At 46.7% G+C, this 11,129-nt stretch overlaps 1 protein-coding gene across 1 annotated transcript; it reads left to right on the top strand.

Annotated features, from left to right (window-relative positions):
* Positions 1 to 4,820: 4,820 nt before the first annotated feature.
* Positions 4,821 to 10,822, top strand: LOC147701289 (uncharacterized). The gene is made up of 6 exons (XM_086928612.1): positions 4,821 to 4,874; positions 7,718 to 7,817; positions 7,922 to 8,020; positions 8,161 to 8,301; positions 8,491 to 9,438; positions 10,011 to 10,822. Exons 1-6 carry the CDS (start codon positions 4,821 to 4,823, stop codon positions 10,820 to 10,822), a joined length of 2,154 nt encoding a protein of 717 aa, XP_086784738.1.
* The last annotated feature ends 307 nt before the right edge of the window (positions 10,823 to 11,129 follow it).

Here is an 11,129-nt window from a genome sequence, read left to right as displayed (position 1 = left end):
ATACAAATCTGGAGCACATTCTCTCTATACGAGCAAAGTACCCTGAAGATAATAACAAAGGTATAGCACGAAAAATGTATAAGAACTTTAGGAAGATTAACATTTTAATCACGATAACGGGGGAATTTCAATGGTTTTATATGAGTGAAATGTCCAGCTAACTATAACATGTGTCAAACCCATGGTTTTTTCAGTGAATTCCAAAGGTTTTGTAAATGCTACTACCTAACTATAACGTGTGTAAAACCTATGTTTTTTTCAGTGAATATATATATATATATATATATATATATATATATATATATATATATATATATCTTTACGTTATAGTCCATATTTTGTCCACAATATTTAGGCAAGTCTAAAACCTGTAAATTAGGGTGCCTCTCTCCAAGGATCAGGATTCATGCAAGTACAAGAGCAGGGCAGTGGAGCAAAAATAGTAGCCCACAAAAATCAAGAACAATACTTATCACAATCTACACCTCTGGTCTTCGAAGTGTGGGATCCATCTACCAGGTTGGGGGCGTGGTATCATCTCCAATTTCTTCTGTATGTTCATTGACTGGTATGGAGAAGGGGCAACAGACTGCTACTCATGAATAAAAACAGCTGTGAAACATGACCATGCGTATTTTCAGTCTGTTTTAATTTATACATGGTGCTCATGGTGAGCGTAGTTTGTGCGTACAGAGTGTTGGGGATCTTGCAGACCTTTGGAGGACTCTAAGCAGTGGCCCTGAGCAGGAGAGCCAAGTGCGGGTCCTCAGCATATTAGAACAATGGCCGAAGGGAAGGGAAATTCTTTTGCTGATAGTGATTAGAAAAGACAGAGGTTCATATGTAGCACTGTACAAAACAAGAGTTACTAAGCAGCAGGGTAAGTGCTGGGAGAAGGCTACAGTTAGAGGGAGATCTGTAGGGACTCATTTTTATTTTTAAAGCATCTTTTACTCATAGTACTTCCAAAGTGCACCAGAGCAGTATTGAGTGCTCTATTTAATGAGTTTTTTTAAGGAGCAGAGGTATAGCCCGCTGGGGGCTGCAGCATGAAGGCCCAGAGTAATGTAAGTTCGGGGGATTTTTTATAACATCTGTTACTCAGAGTATAACAGAAGGCAGAAGTGCAATCTGTAGCAATATAAAAATATGCTACTAAGGAGCACAGGGACAGCCTGCTTGGGGTTTGGAAGCAACAACTCCGGAGGGATAAGGTTAGGTGAAGGAGCTCTTTCTTTTATTAACATTTGTTATTTAAAGTTCTTAAATAACAGAGTCGTGTGGTAGGCAGCACTAGGTAAAACACCGGGGCTCAGATTTACAAACAGGTCTCTGTCAGGTTTGCATTACTTCTCTAATGCAGACTCGACCCAAAGTGTGCAGGTGCATCAGAAATTGAGTGGATAGTAGCACAAAGTATCACTAAGTTGCTTAATGTGCTGCCTGGTGTAACTTTATTATTACTCTTAAAGATTATATAGTGCTTGGCTACCAACACAGGATTTTCTGGCGCTTAGAGGATGGTAGGGTGATGTCAGACCATACTAATTCAAAACATCCGTGCATTCAGCTGTTTCTGAAAAAATGGTCAGTGAGGAATAGCTTCTCAATAATAGCGGAAGGGCATTCCAAAACGTAGGGCCCTGGCAAGCAAAGGATATGCCTCCCATGTGAGTCAACTTTTGCTCTTGGAACAGTGCATAAGGAAAGATCACTGGAATGCAGAGAGTGAGTCGACTGATAAGGGTTAACCATTTCGTGGAAATATCAGGGTCCAGCTCCTGATCTTGCTGTGTGGCTGAAGCATAAGGCTTTATTTTGGATCCATGTCTCCACCTTCAGACAGTGCAACTACAGATGAAGCGAGCAGGATGACCTCTGAAAGTGGTGAGGCAAGCTTATATCACTGTAAATTATCATAGGAGTGCGCGAAGGGAGCAAGCCTGACTCCTGGTGGGAATTGGCAGGGAGTTCTAACACTGAAAACATTTTATTTTTAAATAGTGTGATATTGATATAACTGTCATTTACTAAATTCTTCTATTTAATTATTTTATAGCACCACTCACCTACACCATAGCACCTCATCACACAGAGAGACACAATAAATCATATACATGTGTAAATCAATGTACAGGAAATGTTACACAAATGTAAATGTAAATGTAAATGTGGGATATTTGTAAAGCGCACTGTTACTCTAACCGAGTGTCCTGGCGCTGCAGACCGCTGGGGAACCCGTCCTGGATTTCCCTGTGAGATGGTCCCTTACTGGGTATCTCCAGGGTGAAACCAGGCATCCCTGGCATCTGTGGGGGGCCGTTGTAGAGATGAGGCAAGCTTAATGCCCAGAGTTACCGAGTGTGTTCCCAGGTTAGAGTAGGCACTGAGGCGAGAATTATCGAGTCCGTTGACCCTAGGTCCACGACCAGTGCTCTGCTTACAGGTCTGCCGCCTCTAACCAGTGAGCCACACCTCTCCACAAGACATTGAGTCTTACAGGGTGTAGGAATCTCATATCATCCAAACCTCTAGACACTCTAGGTTAAGAGTGAATGGCTGGGAAGACCATATAGTTAGAATATAAAACGTAATGTAGTTGATTGTAAATATCAGTACCAACAAGACTTTATCACTACCCAAAGGAAATCTGCTTTGCAATCTTAGAATAACAACAGATTGAGAAAAAATAAGGATGTAAACCCAAAACTTACAGTTTGCATGCAGCATCTTCATGCCAGTAAATAGATCACTGTACAATATTAGAATATTTTAATTTAAGAACTGGAAGGAACAAAATGGCCTCAGTGTCAGAAACAGTAACCAACTTACCTAGCTAAATATTCTGTGATCTGCACATCTACACAGTGTGCCTTGCAACATGCGCATTCATCCTCTGTACAACTTTATAAGTCAAAACTGTGAATGGAAAAAACAAAGAACTCTCCCAGAGCGGTGTTAATCACTAGAGTCATCATTTCCAGCATAATCTCCTCAAAATTGCTTTGCAGACTCAGACCTCTGCATCAGGTGTCTCAACCCCGTAAAATCGTTTGCAATACAGTCTCTTTGTGACCAGTTAGGTAATGTAAAACAAATTTACTGTCAAATATGTGCTTGATGTCAATTTCATTGCAGCAGATTTATTTTGAAATACATTTGGAAATTGACTGTCAGACTCTGGTTTTCAAGCTGGTTTTCAAGCTGTTTTTTTAAGAATGGCCTTATCACTTAACCCCGCTTTCCTTTGCCACATATTAGAGTATTTTGTTTTCCAAATTCAGCACTTCCACTCCCTGATAATTAAAGCAAACAAAGACTCAAACGTGTACAGAAGCGCGATTGTCATGTAAGATGTATTGTATTGTATTGTAATTGTATTTATATAGCGCTTACTATCCCTGACGAGGCGTTAGTAGTAAGAAGGGATACCTTCCATCAAAAAATCCTGGTCGCAAAAGTGACAGCTCTGGTCGCAAACTGCTGGTCGCAATTTTGACAGCTTTGATATGTCTGGTCTTAAACTTCTGGCCTTATTTTTGACAGTTTAAGGCCAGGACTGTTTAAGACCAGGGTTTGATCAGCCCTGACCTTAAACAGTATTGTCCTTAAATATGAAAGCTCTGCTCTGTTGTAAAACATGTGGTAATTGGGAACATGTTTAAAAGTGCATAGAAAAAAAACTGCATGGTTGTAGGCTGGAAATGTCTGAATTTTTAAAACTGGGGTTTTGCAGCCAGCTGATGTTTGAACAGCTGCTGGGGCAGTCCTGCGTTCCCAGCCCAGGGCCTGGGAAGAAGAATGTGTCATCAGCTGTTTGAACAGCTGATGGGGCAGTCCTGAGTTCCCCAGCCCAGGGCCTGGGAAGAAGAATGTGTCATGTAGGTGTCAAAGTGGCAAAGGGTCCTCACAAACCTACCAATGGTGATTCTCTCTAAAAAAAATAGGTTAATACAAACCCTTATAAAATAATAAACCCCAGCCATCCCTGAGATTTGAGATAAGAAAAAAAAGAGAGGTGGCTTGTAGAGCAAAGCTTCCCATCAGAACCTGAAACAGGGTGCCAGCTGTTAGGATGTAATAAACACATCACAAAGCCCCTGGTCCCAAGTTTGACAGGTTAGTTCCAGCTTGACATGGCTGGCAGGAAATTTGATATGTGAGTCCCAAGGTAGATCCTGTTCCCGGGCTCCCTACTTCCCAGGAGAATGTGTCACGTAGGTGTGAAGAGTTTTGCGCCGGCCCCCATTGTCTAACCCCACTCTTCCCAGGATAGGCCCACACATCACAAAGCCCCTGGTCCCAAATTTGACAGGTTAGTTCCAACTTGACATGGCTGGCAGGAAATTTGATATGTGAGTCCCAAGGTAGATCCTGTTCCCGGGCTCCCTACTTCCCAGGAGAATGTGTCACGTAGGTGTGAAGAGTTTTGCGCCGGCCCCCATTGTCTAACCCCACTCTTCCCAGGATAGGCCTTGAGTTTGAGTAACAAGGATAGAAAAAAGGATCCCAACAAAGGCCAGCAGGACATTGTTCTAAACCCCCTAAAGTCATAAAAGGTGTGGGGGGCTTCAAATTAGCATGCTTGGACAGGTATAAAAGGCCCCTCAAGGAACACTGCCAAACACCCATTCAAACCCCCCCCCTGTGAGGAGTGACTGGCGTGGATTGTTCTGCTGTACCTGGAGGACTCCTGCACCAGCAACCAAGTCAAAAACCTTTGTGGATTTCTACACCATCAAGCCCTACAAAACCTTTGGGAGTGACTGGCCTGGATTGTTTTGGAGGCACAGAGCCAACCCTTGGATCCTAAGGCAAGAATGGACCTGAGCAACTTCTCCCAGATTGACGCAGCCTGCAAACATGTAAAGAAGGTAAATAATGGATGGTGCAATGTTGTATTAGGGTGTACATGTAGTTTAAAAAATAAAAAAGTTGTACTTTTTAAAAAAAAAATAGTACTATGTAGTGTGGCTTGTAAACTGTTACTCTTTAAGTCTATGTGCTGTGTTTAATGTGAATAATGGTGACAATGAAGTTTTTTTACAAGATGCGAATTGTAATGTAAATGTGCTTAAAGGCTTTGCTGATGCATTGAGTTTAAAGCTATGTGTGTGTGTGTGTGTGTGTGTGTATTTAATGTTAATAAGGGTGGTGGCATAAGTTAGAGTTTGCAGGGTTTGTATTTAAGGGGGTCATAATGTTATAGGCCTTAGGAGGGTACATGTAGAGGGGAAATGTATATTTTACAGAGCATAGAAACATTTTTTACCAGGCTGCTGTACATTTAATGTCAATAAAATGTTAGAGGCTACTACTGTTTCAGGGGTACCAGAGGTTCTTTAACCCCTTCGACGCTCATGACGAGCTCAGCTCGTCATGGAGTTTCCATTGATTTCAATGGAAAGTGAATGAGAAAGAAGAGTAATGCCTTAGCAGTAAAGGGGTTAAATAAAATACATGGCATACATATAAAAATAAATAAAATGCATTATTGTACTCACCAAGTTGCTGTTTTGGGGCTTTTCGAGGACCAGAAGTATGGGGCTGTATCTGTGTAGGAGAGCCTGTAAGGGGTGAGCTGGAGGGGTCCAGGATGTTCAGGGTCCTTGAGTGCATCGTTTTAAAAAATCCTCTGGAGATGCACTGGGGTTCTGGGTGGGGAGGTCTCTGGGCGTCCCTGGGGGCTCCGGTGCCCTTGTGCCGCTTTTTAAAATAAAAATAAGCCCCCATGAGCCCTCTTGAGGCTGGCGCTGCTCGGGGGTGCCACGGGAGGTCTGTGAGGGGTCTTCAGGGCTCCGGGGCCCCGCTTGCTGCTTTTTTTTGTTGTTTAAAAATCGCCCCGAGCCCTCTTCTCCAGGGCGCTGCTCGGGGGTGAGGGTCAGGGTGTCCCTGGGGGCTCAGTGCCCCGATTGCCGCTTTTTTTTGTTTAAAAATCGCCCCCCGAGCCCGCTTGATGATGGCGCTGCTCGGGGTTGTTGTGGGACCGTGTTCTGGGTGTCCGCTGGGGGCTCCGGGCCCCCGAATGCCAAGTTGTGTATGTGTTTTAAAATGCCCCCGAGCCCGCTTCACCATGGCGCTGCTCGGGGGCTCTGGGTCGGGTTCCTGGATCCGCTGGGGGCTCAGGGGTCCCGACTGATGCCTCGATCCTGCTATGTTGTTTTTAAAATGCCCCCGAGCCCGCTTCACCATGGCGCTGCTCGGGGGCTCTGAGGGCGGGCTCCGGGTGTCTGCAGGGGCTCCGGAGCCCGAGTGCTGTGTCTTCTTTCTTTTTTTTTTAAAAAAAATGTCCCGAGCCCGCTTGAGGCTGGCGCTGCTCGGGGGCTGTGAGGGCGGGCTCCGGAGCCCGAGTGCAGACTTGTCCCGCTTTTTTTTTTAATGCCCCCGAGCCCGCTTCACCAGGGCGCTGCTCGGGGGCTGTGAGGGCGGGCTCCGGAGCCCGAGTGCAGAGTTGTCCCGCTTTTTTTTTAATGCCCCTGAGCCCGCTTCACCAGGGCGCTGCTCGGGGGCTCTGGTGCAGGGTCCGTGGGTTCCTAGGGCTCCGGAGCCCGAGTGCAGAGTTGTCCCCCTTTTTTTTTTTTTAAATGTCCCCCGAGCCCGCTTGAGGCTGGCGCTGCTCGGGGGCTCTGAGGGCGGGCTCCGGGTGTCTCTGTAGGGGCATTTTCCCACGGTCCCCACGTGGAGCCAGCAGCTGTAGCAGGGCGGACGGATGCTTCACCGGGCCTGCAGGGGCATGGTCCGCCCCTTCAGTGATGTCACCAGTGCATCACTGAAGGGGCGGACCAAGCCCCTGCAGGCCCAGTGTGTGTGTTTTTTTTAAAAAAAATGTATTGAGAGATAGCGCGAACACGATAGTGTTACAGCGCTTTACATAAGAACCAGTTGCAAAAGATAAGGATTTAGGATTACAGGCGTTACATAAAAGAACTACAAGCTGAAGTAGAATTTTTTTTTTAATGTAGTGCGAACACGAGATTGTCAGAGCGCTTACATAAGAACCATTTGCAAACATATAGAGCACTAAGGATTTCAGGCGTTACATAAAAGATAAAAGCAGAAAAATGTAAATGTAGCGCGACCTTCACCCGTGGGTGTCAGAGCGCTTTACATAAGCCCCAGTTGCAGAACATAAGGACTAGGAATTACAGGCGTTACATACAAGATACAAACAGAAAAAATTACAAATGGACAATGTGGCAAAATTTACATGTGAGCAAAGTTCAACAGCATACGTTAAGTTACATGAGGAAAAAAGTGAAAAGTGCTCAGGGTACAAGAGAAAACAAAGTACAATTAGAGGTATAATCCTGCAATATAGGGTAGACACTCAAGCACAAGAATAAGCGTCATTTAGGCAATTCTGGCACTGGCGCAACTATCAAAAGCACGCAAAATGTAAGAGGGCGCAACCAAGGTGTTACAAGAGAAAAGTGGCATGTACATGTTACAAAAGAGTACCATGAACCTAGGGGCAGTGGCTGTAGGTCAGAAGGACTATGTGTACCTAAAGTGATTTACCACATAAGCAAAGGATATGGCGCAGTTTGTTTTTAACATATGTTTTAGCGCAGCACATGCAACGCTTTTTAAAAAAATGTCTGTTGTTGCACCCCTCTTAACAGTTTTTAAAATGTACACATGAATTGTATGAAGTTGTGATACTTTTGTTTATGAAAGGAGCTTTAAATCCTGTTCTTTTATTTAATATTTAATACAGCTGCAAGACCCTGCAAATGCAACCATCACCAATGTACCCCCTGCGCTGGACACAGCTGTAATAACTAGCAGCGATGGTCACTTGTCAGCCCCGCAGCCAGGTATATATATTTAGAGTTGTGTAGTTCTACGTAGTTTTGTACACCAGCAACGCACAAGTTCTCTTTTTTTCTAATGTGGGTCTCATGTATGTATGCTTTTACAGCTTATGACCCCGACCTACAAGAAGTTTATGACGATCTTATGTTGTACATCGAGGCTCAAGACGCTATGAATAATGTGCAAAACACTACAGTTCCTACAGGTAATTAAAAAGGCCGTTGTTATTTAAACTGTCTAAGGCGCTAGGGAGTTGGCGGAGTAGGACAGCGTCCTGACCCTGAGGAGTATAGAGGTAATCCTCAGAAAGATGGCTAATGTTGGGTATTATTTTTTTCTTTACAGGTGCCCCTATGTTATGCCAGGACGTTGTTGAGGTCCATGAGGCGGCGCAATGTTCAAAAGAAATCCCTTTGAAGAGGAAAGCTTCAACTTCTAAAGTGGGACCTCTGTCAAAGAAAAGAGCTGCAAAAAGACCTCTTTCAGGTGTGTTTTTTATAAAAGGGTGTGAGAAGTACTAGAGGTGTTACAGACTCTCAAGCAGAAGGGTACAGCTGGTTGTAGCAAGGCCTATATAAAAAAGGTGACTGTGTAGAACTTAGGATGATGTTGATTGTACGTGTTGTTTTTATGCTTTCTCTAATATATATATATATTTTTCTGTTTATATTTTAGAAGCGGCTCAGAAACATGCTGCTGAAGAGAGGTCGGCGCCGCCCTTAAGGGACATAACATCCGTCCAGAACATCAGAAGCGACGCAAAAGTCGTGAGTAGGCGTGTACGCCAGGAAAAACTATCTACGTACTACACACCATGCAACACGCTGAACAACCATCTACAACAATCTATTCTGCACAGGGGTGGGGCCAACACTGGCGGTATGCTTACAAGCCCTGCCTCCATTAAAAAGAAACATGGGGACTCAGAGAACATCCCCAGCCCTTTAAAACGTGTGAAGGTCTGTAAGGTATTCACAGATCCCCAAACAGAACCCTTAAACCATAAGAAGACAACGGCGGGGCTCCACGAGGGCCATGCAAAGCTCTTAAGCACTGAGAAGAAAAGCCCTAGCAACCCTGAGCCCCAAGCTAACCCCTTAGATTTATCTATAAAAAAGGATGCTAAGCCCTTGAATGAGGCCTATACAACCTTGAGCCACAAGGAGGTGGTAGTTGTACCGGTGGTTGTAGAAGAGGCGGCTCCGCCACAACCCCCTAAAACATCGCGCCTCTCAAGAAAACATCTGAAACTGAAACCAGGGGTCCCTAAGTTCCAGTTACCAGAGTCCCTCGGCAACCCTAATACAGTGCAGGATCCACCAAGCGTCCTGAAACCCCAGACAGTGGCAAATAAAATAACTGTGCATGTAGAGGTGCACGCCCCTGAGCAACCCCCAAAGCCTGTTGTAAGTGTTCAGGCCCAGCCTAGGGTCTCAACAGGTGGTAATGCGCAACCCCTAGAAAGTCCTTCTAGCATGAATAGCCACGCTCTTGAGGAGTTGAGGGGGTTGGTAGACAACATTGGTAGAACCCCAGAAGCGGTGTACCAGGGGTCTTTGAGCACAGAGGGCTTACAGAAAACAGGTAACCAGGCACCACACCCTAACACAGACATTGCAGTTAGTAACGGTGGGCGGCCAGCTACGCTCCGTCTGCGGAGTGTGCGTAGTGCCGCCTACTCTGCATTTTGCGGAGCTGGCGGAGCCAGGCGGCACTACGCACGCTCCGCAGACGGAGCGTAGCTGGCCGCCACCCGCCTCCCTCCCGCCCTCCCTAAATACTTTGAAATAAAAGAATCAAATAATTTAAAAAGCACTTACCTTGCCGCCGCTGCCCGCCGCGTCCCCGGGGCTCACTATCTTCCGTCTTCCGTCATCTATACTAATGTGCATGCGCGGGCGGCCGCGCATGCGCATTTTCACGAGAAAATGCGCATGCGCGGCCGCCCGCGCATGCGCATTAGTATAGAAGACGGAAGATAGCGAGCCCCGGGGACGCGGCGGGCAGCGGCGGCAAGGTAAGTGCTTTTTAAATTATTTGATTCTTTTATTTCAAAGTATTTAGGGAGGGCGGGAGGGCGGGGCTGGCGGCCAGTGGTGTTTGCGGAGTGGGGCTACGCGGAGTGCGGAGGTGGGCGTAGTTTCTTGCCCACTTCGCGTAGCTCCGCGAAGCCCCACTCCGCGAACTCCGCCCAGGGTTAACAGTTAGTCCCCAGGATTACAATGACAGCTCCTCACAAGCCTCATACCCTTTGTCCCCGAGGACCCCTCCTGGAGCATACGACCCTACCAGCCCCACGGCCATCCACATGTACAGCCCCGTGTCCAGCCCTGCTGCCAACCCCGTGTACAGGCCCGTGGCCAGTCCAGCTGCCAATCCCGTGTACAGTCCCGTGTCCAGTCCCGTGGCCAGCCCCGCTGCCAACCCCGTGTACAGACCCGTGTCCAGTCCCGGGGCCAGCACCACTGCCAACCCCTTGTACAGTACAGTGTCCAACCCTGAGGCCAGTACAGCTGCCATCCCTGTGTACAGGGCCGTGTCCAGCCCTGAGACCAACACCGATGCCAGCCCCTTGTACAGTACAGTGTCCAACCCTGAGACCAGTACCGCTGCCATCCCTGTGTACAGGGCCGTGTCCATCCCCTGGGACATGCCCGTGTACAGACCTGTGTCCAGTACCGCCATAGCCGGTGGCAGTATAGATGGGCCTGGGGGGTTGCCGCCATTTATAAGACCTCGCAAGGTGTGCCCCCCTAAGCAGGAACAAGATGGGTCTGTAAAGACAGAAGAGGTATTGAAGACACATGTAAAAGAGATACAGATGGCTGTTCGCAAATTAAAACGACAGGCGAATCGTGCAATCATAAGAATGGATATGGGGTTTTCCAATCTCAGGAACAAGAGGGAGGCCCAACATCTGGTCGTGGCAAGGGTTGGGGTGTGTAAAAAAGAGATCATACAGATGTGTCAGGCGGCTGTGGCCGATATACAAGGTACACATTCATGACTATGTCAGTACCAGCCCCTAAAGACCCCCACAGCCATTGGCGTTCATAAGAGGCCCTCAAAATATAGCCGTAAGGTCCAGAGGTTAGTGACATAGTCTGTACGGTTCTTAAAACTACTCAAACAACGATCATCTGGGGCCCCACAAACCCTCAAACAAGACAACCCTGTTTCCCTAGACCCCTTCAAGCATGGTACCACAGCTTCAAGATCAACGCCTGAAGCATATAATCCAACACTTCACCGCCGACAATACATAGGGGCAGGGTCTAACATGCCTAGGGTCGGTCATTTGAAGGGGGTCGGGG

This window comes from Lissotriton vulgaris, chromosome 7, assembly GCF_964263255.1.
Source record: "Lissotriton vulgaris chromosome 7, aLisVul1.2, whole genome shotgun sequence".
NCBI lineage: Eukaryota > Metazoa > Chordata > Amphibia > Caudata > Salamandridae > Lissotriton > Lissotriton vulgaris.
Note: the sequence above shows the minus strand (reverse complement) of the source record. Positions and strands in the feature narration are given on the sequence as shown.